This window comes from Trichomycterus rosablanca, chromosome 1, assembly GCF_030014385.1.
Source record: "Trichomycterus rosablanca isolate fTriRos1 chromosome 1, fTriRos1.hap1, whole genome shotgun sequence".
Taxonomy (NCBI): Eukaryota; Metazoa; Chordata; class Actinopteri; order Siluriformes; family Trichomycteridae; genus Trichomycterus; species Trichomycterus rosablanca.
Genome location: NC_085988.1, coordinates 22,243,280 through 22,265,686, shown reverse-complemented (window position 1 = coordinate 22,265,686; position 22,407 = coordinate 22,243,280). Strand labels below are relative to the sequence as shown.

Genomic DNA, 22,407 nt, shown 5'->3' with positions numbered 1-22,407 from the left:
AGATTTTTTTAAAGAAAACTCTTCTCAAATCGGTTTTCAAATCTGTCTGTAACGTAACAAAATGTGGAATAAGTGAAGGGGTGTGAATACTTTCTGATATATATACTGTATATACAGTGTATCACAAGAGTGAGTACACCCCTCACATTTCTGCAAATATTTCATTATATCTTTTCATGGGACAACACTATAGACATGAAACTTGGATATAACTTAGAGTAGTCAGTGTACAACTTGTATAGCAGTGTAGATTTACTGTCTTCTGAAAATAACTCAACACACAGCCATTAATGTCTAAATAGCTGGCAACATAAGTGAGTACACCCCACAGTGAACATGTCCAAATTGTGCCCAAATGTGTCGTTGTCCCTCCCTGGTGTCATGTGTCAAGGTCCCAGGTGTAAATGGGGAGCAGGGCTGTTAAATTTGGTGTTTTGGGTACAATTCTCTCATACTGGCCACTGGATATTCAACATGGCACCTCATGGCAAAGAACTCTCTGAGGATGTGAGAAATAGAATTGTTGCTCTCCACAAAGATGGCCTGGGCTATAAGAAGATTGCTAACACCCTGAAACTGAGCTACAGCATGGTGGCCAAGGTCATACAGCGGTTTTCCAGGACAGGTTCCACTCGGAACAGGCTTCGCCAGGGTCGACCAAAGAAGTTGAGTCCACGTGTTCGGCGTCATATCCAGAGGTTGGCTTTAAAAAATAGACACATGAGTGCTGCCAGCATTGCTGCAGAGGTTGAAGACGTGGGAGGTCAGCCTGTCAGTGCTCAGACCATACGCCACACACTGCATCAACTCGGTCTGCATGGTCGTCATCCCAGAAGGAAGCTGACGCACAAGAAAGCCCGCAAACAGTTTGCTGAAGACAAGCAGTCCAAGAACATGGATTACTGGAATGCCCTGTGGTCTGACGAGACCAAGATAAACTTGTTTGGCTCAGATGGTGTCCAGCATGTGTGGCGGCGCCCTGGTGAGAAGTACCAAGACAACTGTATCTTGCCTACAGTCAAGCATGGTGGTGGTAGCATCATGGTCTTGGGCTGCATGAGTGTTGCTGGCACTGGGGAGCTGCAGTTCATTGAGGGAAACATGAATTCCAACATGTACTGTGACATTCTGAAACAGAGCATGATCCCCTCCCTTTGAAAACTGTAAAATGTAAATGTCCAAAATTATATATATATGTACAGTGCCATTAGAAAGTATTCACACCCCTTCACTTTTCCACTTTTTGTTCGGTTAAAGACACATTTGAAATCTGATTTGAGTATAGTTTACTTTTAAAAAATCTACATGAAATAGCCCATAATGACAAAGTGAAAACATGTTTTCAGACATTTTTGTAAATCTTTTAAAAATGTAAACATTTAAACATAATAGGTACATAAGTATTCACACCCTTTGCTATGATGCTCAAAATTGAGCTCAGGTGCATCCAGTTTACACTGATCATCCTTGAGATGCTTCTACAACTTGATTGGAGACCACCTGTGGTAAATTCAGTTGATTGAACATAATTTGGAATGGCACACACTTGTCTATAAAAGGTCTCACAGTTGACAGTGCGTATCAGAGCAGAAACCAAGCAATGAAGTCAAAGGAATTGTCTTTAGACCTCCGAGACCGGATTGTGTCAAGGCACAAATCTGGGGAAGGATACAAAAAAAATTTCAGCAGCATTGAAGGTCCCGAAAAGCACTGTGGTCTCCATTATTCGGAAATGGAAGAAGTTTGGAACCACCAGAACCCTCCCTAGATCTGGCCGCCCGACCAAACTGAGTAATCGGGTAAGAAGGGCCTTGGTCAGAGAGGTGACCAAGAACCCAATGGTCACTAAGGCAGAGCTCCAGTGTTTCCTTGTGGAGATAGGACAACCATCCAGTAGGTCAACCATTGCTAACACACTCCACCAATCAGGCCTTTATGATATAGTGGCCAGATGGAAGCCACTCCGCACTAAAAGGCACATGGCAGCCCGCTTGGAGTTTGCCAAAAAGCATCTTAAGGATTCTCAGACCAGAGGAATTAAAATTCTCTGGTCTGATGAAACCAAAATAGAACTTTTTGGCCTGAACTACAAGCGTCATGTCTGGAGAAAAACAGGCACTGCTCATCGCCTGGCTAACACCATCCCTACTGTCAAGCATGGTGGTGGCAGCATCATGCTGTGGGGATGTTTTTCTGCGGCAGGAACTGGGCGACTAGTCCGCATAGAGGATATATAAATATAGAGAGATTCTTCAGGAAAACCTGCTCCAGAGTGCTCTGGAACTCAGACCAGGGCAACGATTCATCTTCCAACACGACACACGTGGCCCAGCCATGAGTGACCCAGCCAGAGCCTGGACTTGAATCCAATTGAACATCTCTGGAAAGACCTAAAAATGGCTGTCTACAGACGCTGCCCATCCAGCCTGACTGAGCTTGAGAGGATCTGCAGAGAAGAATGGGAGAAAATGCCCAAAAACAGGTGTGCCAAGCTTGTACAGACATACCCAAGAAGACTTGAGGCTGTGATTGCTGCCAAAGGTGCTTTAACAAAATATTAAGCCATGGGTGTGAATACTTATGTACCTACTATGTTTAAATGTTTACATTTGTAATAAATTTACAAAAATGTCTGAAAACATGTTTTCACTTCTTCATTATGGGCTATTTCATGTAGATTTTTTTAAAGAAAACTCTTCTCAAATCGGTTTTCAAATCTGTCTGTAACGTAACAAAATGTGGAATAAGTGAAGGGGTGTGAATACTTTCTGATATATATACTGTATATACAGTGTATCACAAGAGTGAGTACACCCCTCACATTTCTGCAAATATTTCATTATATCTTTTCATGGGACAACACTATAGACATGAAACTTGGATATAACTTAGAGTAGTCAGTGTACAACTTGTATAGCAGTGTAGATTTACTGTCTTCTGAAAATAACTCAACACACAGCCATTAATGTCTAAATAGCTGGCAACATAAGTGAGTACACCCCACAGTGAACATGTCCAAATTGTGCCCAAATGTGTCGTTGTCCCTCCCTGGTGTCATGTGTCAAGGTCCCAGGTGTAAATGGGGAGCAGGGCTGTTAAATTTGGTGTTTTGGGTACAATTCTCTCATACTGGCCACTGGATATTCAACATGGCACCTCATGGCAAAGAACTCTCTGAGGATGTGAGAAATAGAATTGTTGCTCTCCACAAAGATGGCCTGGGCTATAAGAAGATTGCTAACACCCTGAAACTGAGCTACAGCATGGTGGCCAAGGTCATACAGCGGTTTTCCAGGACAGGTTCCACTCGGAACAGGCTTCGCCAGGGTCGACCAAAGAAGTTGAGTCCACGTGTTCGGCGTCATATCCAGAGGTTGGCTTTAAAAAATAGACACATGAGTGCTGCCAGCATTGCTGCAGAGGTTGAAGACGTGGGAGGTCAGCCTGTCAGTGCTCAGACCATACGCCACACACTGCATCAACTCGGTCTGCATGGTCGTCATCCCAGAAGGAAGCTGACGCACAAGAAAGCCCGCAAACAGTTTGCTGAAGACAAGCAGTCCAAGAACATGGATTACTGGAATGCCCTGTGGTCTGACGAGACCAAGATAAACTTGTTTGGCTCAGATGGTGTCCAGCATGTGTGGCGGCGCCCTGGTGAGAAGTACCAAGACAACTGTATCTTGCCTACAGTCAAGCATGGTGGTGGTAGCATCATGGTCTTGGGCTGCATGAGTGTTGCTGGCACTGGGGAGCTGCAGTTCATTGAGGGAAACATGAATTCCAACATGTACTGTGACATTCTGAAACAGAGCATGATCCCCTCCCTTCGAAAACTGTAAAATGTAAATGTCCAAAATTATATATATATGTACAGTGCCATTAGAAAGTATTCACACCCCTTCACTTTTCCACTTTTTGTTCGGTTAAAGACACATTTGAAATCTGATTTGAGTATAGTTTACTTTTAAAAAATCTACATGAAATAGCCCATAATGACAAAGTGAAAACATGTTTTCAGACATTTTTGTAAATCTTTTAAAAATGTAAACATTTAAACATAATAGGTACATAAGTATTCACACCCTTTGCTATGATGCTCAAAATTGAGCTCAGGTGCATCCAGTTTACACTGATCATCCTTGAGATGCTTCTACAACTTGATTGGAGACCACCTGTGGTAAATTCAGTTGATTGAACATAATTTGGAATGGCACACACTTGTCTATAAAAGGTCTCACAGTTGACAGTGCGTATCAGAGCAGAAACCAAGCAATGAAGTCAAAGGAATTGTCTTTAGACCTCCGAGACCGGATTGTGTCAAGGCACAAATCTGGGGAAGGATACAAAAAAAATTTCAGCAGCATTGAAGGTCCCGAAAAGCACTGTGGTCTCCATTATTCGGAAATGGAAGAAGTTTGGAACCACCAGAACCCTCCCTAGATCTGGCCGCCCGACCAAACTGAGTAATCGGGTAAGAAGGGCCTTGGTCAGAGAGGTGACCAAGAACCCAATGGTCACTAAGGCAGAGCTCCAGTGTTTCCTTGTGGAGATAGGACAACCATCCAGTAGGTCAACCATTGCTAACACACTCCACCAATCAGGCCTTTATGATATAGTGGCCAGATGGAAGCCACTCCGCACTAAAAGGCACATGGCAGCCCGCTTGGAGTTTGCCAAAAAGCATCTTAAGGATTCTCAGACCAGAGGAATTAAAATTCTCTGGTCTGATGAAACCAAAATAGAACTTTTTGGCCTGAACTACAAGCGTCATGTCTGGAGAAAAACAGGCACTGCTCATCGCCTGGCTAACACCATCCCTACTGTCAAGCATGGTGGTGGCAGCATCATGCTGTGGGGATGTTTTTCTGCGGCAGGAACTGGGCGACTAGTCCGCATAGAGGATATATAAATATAGAGAGATTCTTCAGGAAAACCTGCTCCAGAGTGCTCTGGAACTCAGACCAGGGCAACGATTCATCTTCCAACACGACACACGTGGCCCAGCCATGAGTGACCCAGCCAGAGCCTGGACTTGAATCCAATTGAACATCTCTGGAAAGACCTAAAAATGGCTGTCTACAGACGCTGCCCATCCAGCCTGACTGAGCTTGAGAGGATCTGCAGAGAAGAATGGGAGAAAATGCCCAAAAACAGGTGTGCCAAGCTTGTACAGACATACCCAAGAAGACTTGAGGCTGTGATTGCTGCCAAAGGTGCTTTAACAAAATATTAAGCCATGGGTGTGAATACTTATGTACCTACTATGTTTAAATGTTTACATTTGTAATAAATTTACAAAAATGTCTGAAAACATGTTTTCACTTCTTCATTATGGGCTATTTCATGTAGATTTTTTTAAAGAAAACTCTTCTCAAATCGGTTTTCAAATCTGTCTGTAACGTAACAAAATGTGGAATAAGTGAAGGGGTGTGAATACTTTCTGATATATATACTGTATATACAGTGTATCACAAGAGTGAGTACACCCCTCACATTTCTGCAAATATTTCATTATATCTTTTCATGGGACAACACTATAGACATGAAACTTGGATATAACTTAGAGTAGTCAGTGTACAACTTGTATAGCAGTGTAGATTTACTGTCTTCTGAAAATAACTCAACACACAGCCATTAATGTCTAAATAGCTGGCAACATAAGTGAGTACACCCCACAGTGAACATGTCCAAATTGTGCCCAAATGTGTCGTTGTCCCTCCCTGGTGTCATGTGTTAAGGTCCCAGGTGTAAATGGGGAGCAGGGCTGTTAAATTTGGTGTTTTGGGTACAATTATCTCATACTGGCCACTGGATATTCAACATGGCACCTCATGGCAAAGAACTCTCTGAGGATGTGAGAAATAGAATTGTTGCTCTCCACAAAGATGGCCTGGGCTATAAGAAGATTGCTAACACCCTGAAACTGAGCTACAGCATGGTGGCCAAGGTCATACAGCGGTTTTCCAGGACAGGTTCCACTCGGAACAGGCTTCGCCAGGGTCGACCAAAGAAGTCGAGTCCACGTGTTCGGCGTCATATCCAGAGGTTGGCTTTAAAAAATAGACACATGAGTGCTGCCAGCATTGCTGCAGAGGTTGAAGACGTGGGAGGTCAGCCTGTCAGTGCTCAGACCATACGCCACACACTGCATCAACTCGGTCTGCATGGTCGTCATCCCAGAAGGAAGCTGACGCACAAGAAAGCCCGCAAACAGTTTGCTGAAGACAAGCAGTCCAAGAACATGGATTACTGGAATGCCCTGTGGTCTGACGAGACCAAGATAAACTTGTTTGGCTCAGATGGTGTCCAGCATGTGTGGCGGCGCCCTGGTGAGAAGTACCAAGACAACTGTATCTTGCCTACAGTCAAGCATGGTGGTGGTAGCATCATGGTCTTGGGCTGCATGAGTGTTGCTGGCACTGGGGAGCTGCAGTTCATTGAGGGAAACATGAATTCCAACATGTACTGTGACATTCTGAAACAGAGCATGATCCCCTCCCTTCGAAAACTGTAAAATGTAAATGTAAAGTTTTCCAACAGGATAACGACCCCAAACACAACCTCCAAGATGACAACTGCCTTGCTGAGGAAGCTGAAGGTAAAGGTGATGGACTAAACCCAATTGAGCACCTGTGGCGCATCCTCAAGTGGAAGGTGGAGGAGTTCAAGGTGTCTAACATCCACCAGCTCCGTGATGTCATCATGGAGGAGTGGAAGAGGATTCCAGTAGCAACCTGTGCAGCTCTGGTGAATTCCATGCCCAGGAGGGTTAAGGCAGTGCTGGATAATAATGGTGGTCACACAAAATATTGACACTTTGGGCACAATTTGGACATGTTCACTGTGGGGTGTACTCACTTATGTTGCCAGCCATTTAGACATTAATGGCTGTGTGTTGAGTTATTTTCAGAAGACAGTAAATCTACACTGCTATACAAGTTGTACACTGACTACTCTAAGTTATATCCAAGTTTTAGTTCTATAGTGTTGTCCCATGAAAAGATATAATGAAATATGTGCAGAAATGTGAGGGGTGTACTCACTTTTGTGATACACTGTATATATATATACACTGATCAGCCATAACATTATACCACCTCCTTGTTTCTACACTCACTGTCCATTTTATCGGCTCCACTTACCATATAGAAGCACTTTGTAGTCCTACAATTACTGACTGTAGTCCATCTGTTTCTCTACATACTTTTTTTAGCCTGCTTTCACCCTGTTTCACTCTGTTCTTTAATGGTCAGGACCCCCACAGTGGAAACTTTTTGAAGATTCCTCGTACATGTTTGCAATAAAATGAAATTATTGTACTGCATATAATAATAATAAGTTGTATTTAAAAAGTGCCTTCCTTATACCCAAGGCTTTCCATATTAAAAGGTGAGACAAAAAATACTTAGGACAAATAGAAGGAATGAATGAGAGAACAGGTGGGTTTTTAGTTGAGTTTTAAAATAATAAAATTAAGAGAGAAGGCAGATAGTTTGTGGTAATGTGTTCCACCGCTTGGGTGCCGTAACACTAAATGATCTGCTACTAATTTGAATTTTGGAAAAGACAGGTTACCACTATCCGAGAACCTAAAAGATAGTGCAGGAGTATAGGAGTGTAAAAGGTCCGATAAATAGACAGGTTACCACTATCCGAGAACCTAAAAGATAGTGCAGGAGTATAGGAGTGTAAAAGGTCCGATAAATAGACTGGGGCCAGACCTTTGAGGGATTTGAATGTTAGCGGTAGAACTTGAAATTAAATATGAAGTGGCACTGGTAGCCAGTGTAGCTGATAAAGAATAGTAATATGAGCTGATTTTTTTTTTTATATGAAAGAACTCGAGCAGCAGAGCAGCATATCCCAGCTTGTTTGGAAGCTGGGGTCAGAGCGCAGGGTCAGCCATTGTACAGCATCAATGGAGCAGACAGGGTTAAGGGCCAACACTGGCTGCTTGGCAGAGCCTTGATTTGAACCGACAATCATCCGTCTGATAGCCTAACGCTCTACCCACTATGCTACCACTGTCCAACGCTCACGGTTTTGGAATATATTTCATATGTACTTGATTAACTTGTTACGGCTGCCTGGACTGAACCGTTTGTGCCATTTTTGCATGAGTTTAGTCAGTTAAAGCTCTTCATCTGACACCTCGGGCACTATAAACGACGTTGGGGAATAAGTGATGGATAATGGAGCCTGAAATGTCGTGTTTATAAAGTGCCTAATTCTCTCTGTATGTGGTTAATGTGTGATGCAGCTATAGTGTCAGCTCTGATTTGTGTGGAGGTTAATAATAATGGGATGATGTGGAATCTCTTCATCACATCACCTGCAGATTCACTCAGACAATGGGCCGCTCCTGTGTGGGCCACCAATCTCACCGATTTATAACCAACCGTAAAGAGTCCTACCAAGCTTGCATGATCTTTGCTTTTTAATATGCTAAGTGTGGCTCTTATCGGGCATTTGAATTCTTATAAAATCTTAACCCACACCGCTGAGACCTGGGTTCGAATATCAGCTATGCTATCGGCCAGCCAGGCGTCTACACAGACATGGTTGACTATGGGTCTATCTGAAAACCTAGTGAGCTGCCTTGCTACCTACTGTAGCAACTTGTACCTACTGTAGGGACAGTGGTAGCCTAGTGGGTAAAGCTTTGGACAATATACACTGATCAGCCATAACATTAAAACCACCTTCTTGTTTCTACACTCACTGTCCATTTTATCAGCTCCACTTACCATATAGAAGCACTTTGTAGTTCTACAATTACTGACTGTAGTCCATCTATTTCTCTCCATGCTTTGTTAACTCCCTTTCATGCTGTTCTTCAATGGTCAGGACCCCCACAGGACCACCACAGAGTAGGTATTATTTGGGTGGTGGATCATTCTCAGCACTGCAATTACAATGACATGGTGGTGGTGTGTTAGTGTGTGTTGTGCTGGTATGAGTAGATCAGACACAGCAGCGCTGCTGGAGTTTTTTTTAAATACCGTGTCCACTTACTGTCCACTCTATTAGACACTCCTACCTAGTTGGTCCACCTTGTAGATGTAAAGTCAGAGACGATCGCTCATCTATTGCTGCTGTTTGAGTTGATCATCTTGTAGACCTTCATCAGTGGTACCAGGACGCTGCCCACAGGGTAATGTTAGCTGGATATATTTTTGGTTGGTGGACTATTCTCAGTCCAGCAGTGACAGTGAGGTGTTTAAAAACTCCATCAGTGCTGCTGTGTCTTATCCACTCATACCAGCACAACACACACTAACACACCACCACCATGTCAGTGTCACTGCAGTGCTGAGAATGACCCACCACCCAAATAATACCTGCTCTGTGGAGGTCCTGTGGGGGTCCTGACCATTAGAGAACAGCATGAAAGGGGGCTAACAAAGCATGCAGAGAAACAGATGGACTACTGTCAGTGATTGTAGAACTACAAAGTGTTTCTATATGGTAAGTGGAGCTGATAAAATGGACAGTGAGTGTAGAAACAAGGTGGTGGTTTTAATGTTATGGCTGATCAGTGTATATATGACAAATAAAGTAATCCTATAATCCTACTGTCTACCTAGGTGTCTGCATTGGGTACTCCCTTGTTATTCAGTCAGATTATCACTCAGAATTAAGGCACCTCAGTATTTTAAGGCAGCATTTTAAGGTATCTAAGAATTTAGACAGCCTTTTTTTGAGAAGCATGTGTAGGGTGATTTCAAATGCTGTCTATGTAGAGAGCTCACTAGGTTTTCAGACAGACCCTATGTCTGCAGGGCAGTTGTAGCCTAGTGGTTAAGGTACTGGACTAGTAATCAGAAGGTTGCTGGTTTAAGCCCCACCTCTGCCAAGTTGCCCCTGTTGGGCCATTGAGCAATGCCCTTAACCCTCAATTGCTTAGATAATATACTGTTACAATTGCAAGTAGCTTTGGATAAAAGCGTCTGCTAAATGCCGAAAATGGAAATGAGTGGAGGAGGCTGAAGTCCTATGATGGATTGGCGCCTTGTCCAGAGTATTCCAGACTTGTATCCAGTGTTTCCCGGTGGTTTTGTAACTTCCTCAGCCCTGACCAGGATGAGTCGGCATCTGTGGGTCTTTCTGTCAAAAGCGGGAATCCATTTGCACTCTAAAACAATAGCTGCCCAACAGTAGTTTCACACAAAGAAAACCCACAGCTCTCTTCTTTATAAATAGGAATAGTTCTCGGTCGATCAAGTGAACAGTGTAAGCAGTTGGGTGAACAATTACTAAAGTGAGTTTGGAACTACAGATTTCGACATAACGTCCTGTACTTTCTACCATTGCACGACAATGTCCTCTGTTTCTGTCCTTGACTTTTGAAAGGCCTAATTTAAGAGCACATTATGAGTAAGCACAATCAAGCCCAGGTGAAGAGGAGCAAAAATGAGGTTATCAGCAAGGTCAGTCTACGTATCGACTGACCGTATTGATCAGCAGAGACTGACAGAGTCTGCATGAGAGGAGGACGGCCTACGTCTGCAGCTGCTCCTTGTTTTACAGATCCATTGTCATGTTGAACAGGGGACATTTGTTATAATAAATGGTCTTATTAATAATGACTTCCTCACCTACAGGAATCTAATACTGCAGTCACATTACTGCATCTATGACACAAGGTTGGGGATTTTTTAGCATAATTTGTAGCATATTTATATTTACATTTTCAGCATTTAGGAGATGCTTTTTTATCCCAGTACTGTGACAGTATATTGTCTAAGCAATTGAGGGTTAAAGGTCTTACTCAAGGGCCCAACAGTGGCAACCTGGCAGTGGTGGGGCTTGAACTAGTGACTTTCGATTGCTAGTCCAGTACCTTATCCACTAGGCTGCCCTGTTGTATATGTGATGGCTACTTTGCTAAATCCCCACAGGATTAAAATGCATAACATTAAGGTATTTTTTATAACCATTATTTCGCAATTTATTACCACTAATAAGGCAAAAAAGCCCAACTGTTAGCAATAATAATGAATTATAAATAATAATGAATTCATTGAATTATTAATATTTTTATTGTTAATTAAATAATGTATTTATTTTATTGTTTATTATTAATTATATTTTAATATGTAATTATTAATTATTATTTGTAATAATAATAATAACAACAATTCATAATTTGTACCAGTCTTAGATATAGATTATGCTTATAAAGGACTCACTGTATAAAAAATAATTTCTACAAAAATTTGGAGTGTCTGTGGGAATTTGTGCCTCTATAGTCAAAAGAGCATTTGTAGGGTCAGGCACTGATGTTGAACGAGCCTGGCTTGTTATCGACATTCTAGTTGATCTCAAATGTGTTCAGTGAGGTTGACATCATGGCTTTTGTATTTTTATGGATCTTTCTTTGTGCATAGGGGGCAAAAAAATGAGGGCAGTGGTGGTTTAGCGGTTAAGGTACTAGACTAGTAATCAGAAAGTTGCCAGCCCCACCACCAAGTCACCACTGTTGAGAGCTATGCCCTTAACCTTCAATTGCTGAAACTGTATTCAAATATAATTATAAGTCGCTTTGGATAAAAGCATCTGCGTAATGCTGCAAACGCAAATGTAAGATGTTTCCACAAAATTTAAACCATGTAATTTATTATAGTAATAATTTTATACACCTGTTAGCAGTATGTGTGGCTGAAACGACCAAGCTTAATTATTAAAGGGGTGTCTGCAGGTTGGGATTTTCATTTTAATTTCATTGTAATTGTGCTTTTATGTGAATTAATGATAGGAACACACACTCCTTTGGTCTCTGTGGTCATATAAATAGGGCTCATTTGTTTGCATCCTTTTGACTGAGCCACAAGCAAAACAGTGGGAAAATCTGTAGAGCTTAAAGGTCATTTATTAGCAGTTTTAGGTTATTTGAACAGATAATTGTATATAAATACATGGAACAGTTGTTTTATTGCTAAGGTCATAAGGCCAAACTGTCACCTTGTGCTGATAGAACATGTGTCCAGATGTTTAGACAATAATTAAAAGGACAGGAGTTACTGTTCACAGTCATGAGCTTTGTTTACATTTTTTAGCATTTAGCAGACACTTATCCAAAGCGACTTACAGTACTGTGACAGTATAATGTCCAAGCCATTGAGGGTAAGAGCCTTGCTCAAGGACCCAACAGTGGCAACCTAGCAGTGGTGGGACTTGAACCAGTAACCTTTTAGATTACTAGTCCAGTACCTTAACCCCTAGAATGCCTTTATTTGTGATATATACAGTGTATCACAAAAGTGAGTACACCCCTCACATTTCTGCAGATATTTAAGTATATCTTTTCATGGGACAACACTGACAAAATGACACTTTGACACAATGAAAAGTAGTCTGTGTGCAGCTTATATAACAGTGTAAATTTATTCTTCCCTCAAAATAACTCAATATACAGCCATTAATGTCTAAACCACCGGCAACAAAAGTGAGTACACCCCTTAGTGAAAGTTCCTGAAGTGTCAATATTTTGTGTGGCCACCATTATTTTCCAGAACTGCCTTAACTCTCCTGGGCATGGAGTTTACCAGAGCTTCACAGGTTGCCACTGGAATGCTTTTCCACTCCTCCATGACGACATCACGGAGCTGGCGGATATTCGAGACTTTGCGCTCCTCCACCTTCCGCTTGAGGATGCCCCAAAGATGTTCTATTGGGTTTAGGTCTGGAGACATGCTTGGCCAGTCCATCACCTTTACCCTCAGCCTCTTCAATAAAGCAGTGGTCGTCTTAGAGGTGTGTTTGGGGTCATTATCATGCTGGAACACTGACCTGCGACCCAGTTTCAGGAGGGAGGGGATCATGCTCTGCTTCAGTATTTCACAGTACATATTGGAGTTCATGTGTCCCTCAATGAAATGTAACTCCCCAACACCTGCTGCACTCATGCAGCCCCAGACCATGGCATTCCCACCACCATGCTTGACTGTAGGCATGACACACTTATCTTTGTACTCCTCACCTGATTGCCGCCACACATGCTTGAGACCATCTGAACCAAACAAATTAATCTTGGTCTCATTAGACCATAGGACATGGTTCCGGTAATCCATGTCCTTTGTTGACATGTCTTCAGCAAACTGTTTGCGGGCTTTCTTGTGTAGACACTTCAGAAAAGGCTTCCTTCTGGGGTGACAGCCATGCAGACCAATTTGATGTAGTGTGCGGCGTATGGTCTGAGCACTGACAGGCTGACCCCCCACCTTTTCAATCTCTGCAGCAATGCTGACAGCACTCCTGCGCCTATCTTTCAAAGACAGCAGTTGGATGTGACGCTGAGCACGTGCACTCAGCTTCTTTGGACGACCAACGCGAGGTCTGTTCTGAGTGGACCCTGCTCTTTTAAAACGCTGGATGATCTTGGCCACTGTGCTGCAGCTCAGTTTCAGGGTGTTGGCAATCTTCTTGTAGCCTTGGCCATCTTCATGTAGCGCAACAATTCGTCTTTTAAGATCCTCAGAGAGTTCTTTGCCATGAGGTGCCATGTTGGAACTTTCAGTGACCAGTATGAGAGAGTGTGAGAGCTGTACTACTAAATTGAACACACCTGCTCCCTATGCACACCTGAGACCTAGTAACACTAACAAATCACATGACATTTTGGAGGGAAAATGACAAGCAGTGCTCAATTTGGACATTTAGGGGTGTAGTCTCTTAGGGGTGTACTCACTTTTGTTGCCGGTGGTTTAGACATTAATGGCTGTATATTGAGTTATTTTGAGGGAAGAATAAATTTACACTGTTATATAAGCTGCACACAGACTACTTTTCATTGTGTCAAAGTGTCATTTTGTCAGTGTTGTCCCATGAAAAGATATACTTAAATATCTGCAGAAATGTGAGGGGTGTACTCACTTTTGTGATACACTGTACATATACAGGTGTACAGTACAACAAAATTCTTTCTTCGCATATCCCAGCTTGTTTGGAAGCTGGGGTCAGAGCACAGGGTCAGTCATTGTACGGCACCCCTGGAGCAGAGAGGGTTAATGGCCTTGCTTAAGGGCCCAACAGTGGCTGCATTGCAGAGTTGGGATTCGAACTCTCAACCTTTCAATTGATAGCATAAAGCTCTACCCATTAGGCTACCACTGTCCCTTACCGTTAGGCTACAACTGCAATGTTTCACATTGTCATAGGCTGAGATACGGTTCATTAATGCTAAACCTTACATTTTATAATGCATCCTAGATGTGTTATTAATGTAAGTTTAGGAGTGTAAAGCATTATTATAAAGCCTTACTTAATTATTAATTTCATCTTTTTGCTGTTGGTTTTTTTCAATACAGTTTTTTTTTGTTGCATTTTTTAAATATATGAAAGCAGCTACATTTTGCTAATTTATCATGACCTGACAATGACCTGTTAATTAATTACCAGAATCAAGGGAAGCTGCTATGCCTTATTAAAACGTGTCGTTACTTTATTGCCTGAGATTAATAGGATTGTGCATGCAAATTTATCTCGGTGCCAGAACACCCGTCCACTCTGAGTTTGAGCTCAGATATACAGCAGCTGTGTTTGAAGGATTAAACCGGGCTAAAGGTGCCATGTAGCGATCAGGACCATTATCAGCGTCCGCTCTCGGGTCAAAGGCAAATTGACAAAAGGCTTGCAGCTTGATTTAAAGAATAGCGGTCCTTCAGTGAATCACAGGGACATGTCTGTTGTACACGTTTTATTCTGATACGCTTCTGTGGAGTTTGCTCATCCATCAGCTTGGCACGGGGAACAGTTGCAGTGCTAACAGCGAGAGCTGAACCCTGAACTTTGTGCAAACACCTTTCTGTTTGTGTTGGGAGAAATCCGTGGGTAATTCAGCTGTGACGTTTTAAGGGGTTTTTTGTTTGTTGGACGTTTCTATACTTGACAAAATACCAACAGCTGTATTTAAATAAAAGCTCGTAATGTTACAGTTTTAATATGATATCAATATCAGAGACATATCTGGAGTTTTACACAGATCATTACCTTTATGGTAGAGCAGGGGCAGGTGTGCGCTGGTTGGGTGATTCATGCCTTTTCACCCCACCGTTTTTCCACTACTGAATATGCACACATTTTTACAAAAGTGGCTGTTATAGCAGCAAAATGGGTTGGGGGTGGAGGAGAGTTAAATCCATATTAATGCATATAGTGCAACTGGAAAGCACTTCTGTAAGTCGCTTTGGATAAGAGCATCTGCTATATGCCAAAAATGTAAATGTAAATATAGTTTAGGAAGGGGGTGTCCAGCATGCTTATAGTTAGGTGTTCACATACTTTTGGCTCTCATATGTTGTAGTTCTACAATGAGTCCCACTTGCTGTGGTTGCATTATACGTTTATAATAAACAGAAAACCATTTGGGGTTCATGTAAAGGAGCGTAATAAGATTAAATTGAGTTAAATGGGGTGCCCAGATGGGATATTCTGCTAGTGGATGAACGCAGGGATCAGTGTGTGACTCTCCACGCGCAGGACTGACCTCAAGCACAAATCCAACTTTTTTCTTCTTTAGTGCTTTTCATGCCATAAAACACTTTGATCAAAGAGTGTTCCTGTTCGATCGTGGTAAATATTAGTAGCTTTATATAAAAAATAAATAAATAAATGAATTAAGTAAAAATAATGGCATATTTAAGACCCCAAATAAAGTCAGATGGTTTGGGGTTATACAAAGTTAAAAGCCTTAATGTAAAGACATTCTAGTTCTCTTAGGGTTGAGTCAGTATTGGCCCCAAACTTCAGATCCGGTATCAGATCCTACAGCGATAATAAGTACCATCATTTTACTCTGCTTATTTTCACTTTCAGTCTACACACTCGAATTGTTTCTTGAAGCTGTATTTAGTCAACACACTTCTTTCTTAACTCTAGTAGCTTTGTTTAACTGCTCATTGTATCTAGATATGTTAATATCATCACAAATTATAGGTCTTTTAAGCAATCCTTTACTGAAATAGGGAAAAAAGTTAATACAGTGGTACCTTGTAACGCGACGTTCCCTAAACTCAGCGCCCTTCATTGAGAAATTTGTACCCTTAAACTCAACGTTTCCCTTAAACTTAACATGTTTGCTTGTTAAAATGTATTTATTTGATTTCAAATTAACAATGAACAGTCGCTTTGTTCAGCGCTCGGCTTGAGCGGTGCAGTAAAACGTCATCAAAGTGCGCATATGAGACGAATCTGCATTTGTGTGGAATAACCATCAAATCCACTCTTAAAGCGTCCACATGTATCTGTGTTTAGCTGGATTTTCCTCCTGTTTCACTTGTGTTACAGCTCGGGGTTCTGAGAAATTGTGAGAATCAGCTTTTTATTTCAGTGTTTTTATATTATATTTGTGTTATTTTCAGTGTATAAGTGTTAAAATAGCGCTTAAAATATATGCAAGTCCACAGGAACATGGAACGCATTAACAGGTTTCCCATACATCCTTACGGGAGAAAACACCTTAAAACTCAACGCCTTTTAAACTTAACACCAGTACCAGAACCAATTGGTGTTGAGTTTCAAGGTACCACTGTATTGTCAGAGAAAAAAAAAGGATATTTGTTGCCAGTTTCTCTAATTTGCAGTATTTTGGATTTTGCCATGTACTCAGTGTAAATTGGCTTAAGTGTCGAAGTCTGTCCTGGAAAATTTGCTAAGCACTTGGTTAACTGATGAATTTGCCTGATGAATTAGTCTGTTGAAAGACTCAAAGAAAAACATTTGAGGTCGACCATTGAATTTAGCCGACAGCACTGGGGCAGATTTGTTGTGTAAAAGAAAAGCTTAGTTATTAATCGATCAATTCTGTCTTTTAACAGGAACACTGTGCTGAGGGGAGAGATGTACAAGGATTACAGAGCTGGCCGGGAAGCAGGTAAGCGCTGGTTGAGCTTCAGCAGGCTGTACATCAGGGATCTGTGGGCCACTTGCAGATGTAAAAGTGCACCCCCATTTCTGTATGCAAGGTGGATTTTGAATACTTACTGTTAGTAGGTCCCTACCAAATTTACTGGAAAATGTGCTTCATTTCACGGACCGTTTTTCAAAAATCACAGATTTCACACATATTTAAAGAAAAGTAAGTCTACAACAGTGCTTAGGAGGGTGGTACATTTCAAAGTAGCATCCACATAAATGCCAGGCCCCAACATTGCCAAGTACATCATGCTGCCTGTGTCGGCTTCTCCCATAATGCGTCCTGGTGCCATCTCTTCCACAGATAATTTAATAAAAACGTGAGCGGTGTTGTTGGGATTGGTATTAAGAAGTGACACCTTACAATTTAAATGCCTTTATTTGTCATATATACAGATGTACAGTACAAAGAAATTCTTTCTTCACGTATCCCAGCTTGTTTGGAAGCTGGGGTCAGCCATTGTACATGCGCCCCTGGAGCAGATAGGGTTAAGGGCCTTGCTCAAGGGCCCAACAGTGGCTGCATGGCGGAGCTGGGAGTCAAACTCTCAACCTTTCAAAATATAAAGCTAGTGCCATTGCAGAAATGAGATGGATCCACCTTATTTTTTTCACACACATTCCATTATATCAGCTCCACTTACCATATAGAAACACTTTGTACAGTAGTTCTACAATTACTGACTGTTGTCCATCTGTTTCTCTGCATGCTTTGTTAGCCCCCTTTCATGCTGTTCTTCAATGGTCAGGACTCTCCCAGGACCACCACAGAGTAGGTATTATTTGGGTGGTGGATCATTCTCAGCACTGCAGTGACACTGACATGGTGGTGGTGTGTTAGTGTGTGTTGTGCTGGTATGAGTGGATAAGACACAGCAATGCTGATGGAGTTTTAAACACCTCACTGTCACTGCTGGACTGAGAATAGTCCACCAACCAAAAATATATCCAGCCAACAGTGTCCCGTGGGCAGCGTCCTGTAACCACTGATGAAGGTCTAGAAGATGATCAACTCAAACAGCAGCAATAGATGAGCGATCGTCTCTGACTTTACATCTACAAGGTGGACCAACTAGGTAGGAGAGTCTAATAGAGTGGACAGTGAGTGGACACGGTATTTAAAAACTCCAGCAGCGCTGCTGTGTCTTATCCACTCATACAAGCACAACACACACTAACACACCACCACCATGTCAGTGTCACTGCAGTGCTGAGAATGATCCACCACCTAAATAGTACCTGCTTTGTGGTGGTCCTGTGTTATCTAATGACCTCCGTGAAATGTGGCCCTTTTCTTTAAATATCTGTGAAATCTGATGAGGTCTTTGAAATTAAGCACATTTTCCTGTGAATTTAGGATGGCCCTATGTACTGTATAGCCTATGGTCCCACTTTCTTTATTTTCCAACAAGTTCGCACCTCAGACGGAGTAAACGCAGTGGCAGCGGGGGCCAGTGCCCCTGTGACAACCAGCTTGGCCCCCTCTACGGCCCCCCTAATGAGTGAGTCACCTCACTCTTGCGAACACACGGCGACAAAGCACCAAAATAACCCACATTTTCCAGTCGGACCGTTTTAAGGAGTTTTTAGACTGAAAACTGCATAAATAAAATGTTGAATTCTACTGAATATCAACTGTTTCCTCTTAATGCCCACAATGCACATTTGGGCAGAAAGTAATTGGCCCCTCTAACATAGCCTCTGGCCCCTGCCTGGCCCCCCCACCTCACATGGTCTAGAACCACCACTGAGTAAACGTTGCCTGATGAGCTACGGCTTTAATAAATAAAACACTAATGCACGTCTAATTCGAGCACTGTTTGCGCTGACATGAAGGAACACATTGCATTGAGTCAGTGTCTCGTCCAGTGTGCCGGATACCGTCACCTCAGACGTCGGCGCATTTATTGCCGTGTGTTTGTACTGCCGTGGCCGTCATGCATGGTAGCATATGTTTATCTGGCATCCCTGTCACAGCAGGATGGATGAAATTCTGTCTGAAAAAGTGATTTTGCTGGCACGGTTTCTACTGTGCGCATGATAAGCTTGTCATGGTCTCGATGAGGACAGGAGCTCTCCATAATAGGACGCCTGTCGTTTCTGGTATCAGCGTTTTGTCTGGCCTGAAACGTTTGGTGGTGTCACAGTGCTGTTTATTTTTATTGACTGTGTTTTTGAAATGCTTGAAGGTTGAAGTTTCAGAGTTTCTTCATTAAATTAAAGCTGACGTTCGGATGCGTTTGCCAGCTAGAAGTAAAGTGCACTCAGAGCTTTTTTTTTTTCTCTGGTTCTTTATGCATAGTTTATACTAGCTTTTTGAGCTTCTGTTTTTGACAGTCACTATTGAGTGGCTTTGGATACAGCTCGTTACTTCTTTATTCATAAAAGATGCCAGCAGACATGATCTTGTCATGAAAATACACTTCTTTTCAAATGAGGATTTCTTTTCAAATGTTTGCTGCCAAATTGCTGTAAGAGTGGGTGCACAGACTTTCCTAATAAGAAAACAACATCTTAAAACGGATCTGCTCATTTTTCACGTTACAAGGTGATATGGTCAGACCAGTCATCTTGACTAGCCGTATTTGTAAATGAGCAAGTGGGCAAATGCATGTGTGGGGTACACCAAGAGAACAGTATAGACCTGAATGCCTGACTTATGCTGACAAGATGCAGTTTCTTTCTCTTTTTCTCCAATTTTTTCCTCCGACTTTTACCCCTAATCTAGCTGTATCCGGTTACCCTAGTTGCGTTACAATTCACCTCTACCAATACAACCCTCCACTGCTGACTGAGGAGCTTTGCAACTGACACACACCCCCTCTGACACGTGTTCAGTAGCCGACTGCATATTTTTACCAGCACAAGGCGAGTTCATATGCGGATCAGCCTTGTGCACAGAGAGCCACACCCTGATCAACGCATTATTCCTCTACTCCATGCAGACTCCATCAATCAGCCATCAGAGATCGTGATTGCATCAGTTATGAGCTCCCTATCTGGCTCCCTCCCTATATGAACAACAGCCAAACCTTGTTCATATAGCCGCTCAGCCCAGCCGGATGAGGTATGAGGGATCCCGTCCATCATATAACCCTGACAGACGGGCCAATAACTGTCTGTGTAGGTGCCCAGCTCGCTGGTAGCAGAGCTGCCATTTAAGATGTCAGCTCTGGTGTGCTAGTGTGTTTTACCGCTGCACCGCCTCATCGCCTGTTTTGGGAGTTTTTTTAAGTTTTAGCCAGTCGTGCTGCACGGCTTCACACAAAGTTGATCATGCTGAACAGAAGCCAGGTCAGGGCTCAATGAGGTGAGGCAGGGGGAGATGAGGACTCAAATCCAGACAGGCCAGTTTAGCCCGGCCAGGGGCGAGGTAGTTAATTTAGTGAAAGCTCTGAAGAAGGAGGTAGCTACTGGAGATGAGCGTGTCTTTTTCCATTAGGCTCATGCTTGGCCACCCAGGCTAACAGGGTCATCATGAATTCAGAGGTGGACGTCTGGCCTGTCATACACTCGGCCAGTTTTAAACTAGATTGGCTGAGGCTGCGGCTATCTGAACCGAAGCTGGCCTGTTTCCTATTACCCAAAAAAAACAGGAGTTATTATTTAATAAGTGGCATGGTTGTCGGGTAGAAGACTCCATCCTGTGGGATGGCACTTCTGTTCTTACTATTAAGATTTTCTTTTATCTTTCGGGTTTGGAATTACTTTAGAAGATGAAGATCTGATTCTAACCTGATTAATTACTTTAGTGTGAGGAATTGCAGTGGCGTTCTCTTCCCATGAGATGAAGGGTGCTGAACTGTGAACAGGCTCTGCTGGAGCTGTGACTGGCATCAGAATGCTCCATAATGAGCTTGAAAGATGGATGAATAAGTCATCTTAATCAATCTGGGGAGTCTGATTGTTTAAGGTTTTATAGAAGCGAGGCACAAGGATTAAACCTGGGCAGTGCCAGGCTGCTCTTGACAGAGAATGTTGCATGATTCAAGACTTGCAATTAATATTGGCAATGGTTTATTTTGGTAGGGTGCCACTGCCCTGGCAGGGGGTCTGAGGAAGGGAAGCCCAGATGGGGGAATCATCTCAGTGCTGCTGCAGCAATAACTCCAGTGCGTGAAGAATATTAAAGGGGAAATATAATCTTCGTATGTGCTAAGGTAAAGCTGATGGCTGGTGTGAAAATGCACCCTCTGGCTTTACAAATGTTGGAGATGTGTTTTAGGTGCAGCCCTTCCCGGCCACCAAGGGCATTGTGTGGCATGCAGAGGTCACCAAAGTGCAAATTTAGCTATTTATTTCTTTATTTTTAAGGGTTTTAACGTCATGTTTTACACACTTTGGTAACATTCATGACAGGAACAATAGTTACTGGTAACACAATATTCATCAGTTCAAGACTTTAAGTCATGGACAATTTTGTATCTCCGGTTCACCTCACTTGCATGTCTTTGGACTGTAGGAGGAAACCGGAGCTCACACAGACAGAAAGGATTTGGACCACTCCTCCTGAGAATCGAACCCAAGACCTTTTTGCTGTGAGGTGACAGTGCTACCCACCAAGCCACTGTGCCGCCAAGGTAGCTATTTCAAAATGGGATGCAAGCTTAGCTGTTGTGGTTTAATGTAGAATAACTCATTGATTGTTTAAATGCATTTCCCCCCCTTTTTACGCCCAGTTTGGCATAGCACCTTCGCTGCTGGGGACCCCGATGGTACCCAAGGACGGTGTATATTTGCCTGACTCACACTTCGACGTGTATGCAGTTCACCAGTCCCTTCTTATTCTCCCATACTTTGGTGCATTTGCGTGTGAGGTTGGCTGAGTGCACGGAGATCAACGCACCGATCTCAGTGCTTCTCCACTTACACAGAATTGATTAGGGCAGTTGTAGCTAAGTGGTTAAGGTACTGGACTAGTAATCAAAAGGTTGCTGGTTCAAGTCCCACCACTGCCAGGTTGCCACTGTTGGGTTCTTGAGCAAGACCCTTAAGCCTCAATTGCTTAGACTGTATACTGTCACAACTGTCAGTCGCTTGTAACGGTAAATGATAACCTCACCCCTTATTAGCCCAGTCTTTTCCCACCCAGGAGAATAGAGGCCAATTTTGTCTTCTACAGGCGCTTGCCAATTGTGCCTGCTAGGGGCGCCCAGCCAACTGGTAGCAGAGCTCCTAGCGCTGGTGTTTTAGCGGAATATCCCACTGCACCATCTGGGCGTTCTCTTTAATAATTTTTAAAAGGCAGTTTTTGCAATGTAATGTAGCCGGTGGAAACTCTGGATTTTTAAAGTATCTTTAAAGTTTATAATAGATTGGAATGTTTAAGGGAGTTTTTCTTTAACGATTTGATTTACTGTTGATAGACACCTGACTTATACCTATAAATGTTCTGCATGTTTACAACATTCAAGTCAGTAATAAACTAAAAAAGGTAAAGAATTCTACTCTGTCTGGCACACTGGAAATACTTTCAGAAAGCCTTAGCAC

General features: G+C 42.6%; 1 protein-coding gene across 1 annotated transcript in view; it reads left to right on the top strand.

The window, feature by feature from the left end:
* The window catches only part of enox2 (ecto-NOX disulfide-thiol exchanger 2), a 616,994-nt gene that overhangs the window by 140,487 nt on the left and 454,100 nt on the right, over window positions 1–22,407 (top strand). The window contains exon 2 of the mRNA XM_062990318.1: window positions 16,821–16,876. Within this exon, the coding sequence (XP_062846388.1) occupies window positions 16,843–16,876 (34 nt within the window). The 5' untranslated portion in view covers window positions 16,821–16,842. The remainder of the gene's footprint in view (window positions 1–16,820; window positions 16,877–22,407) is intronic.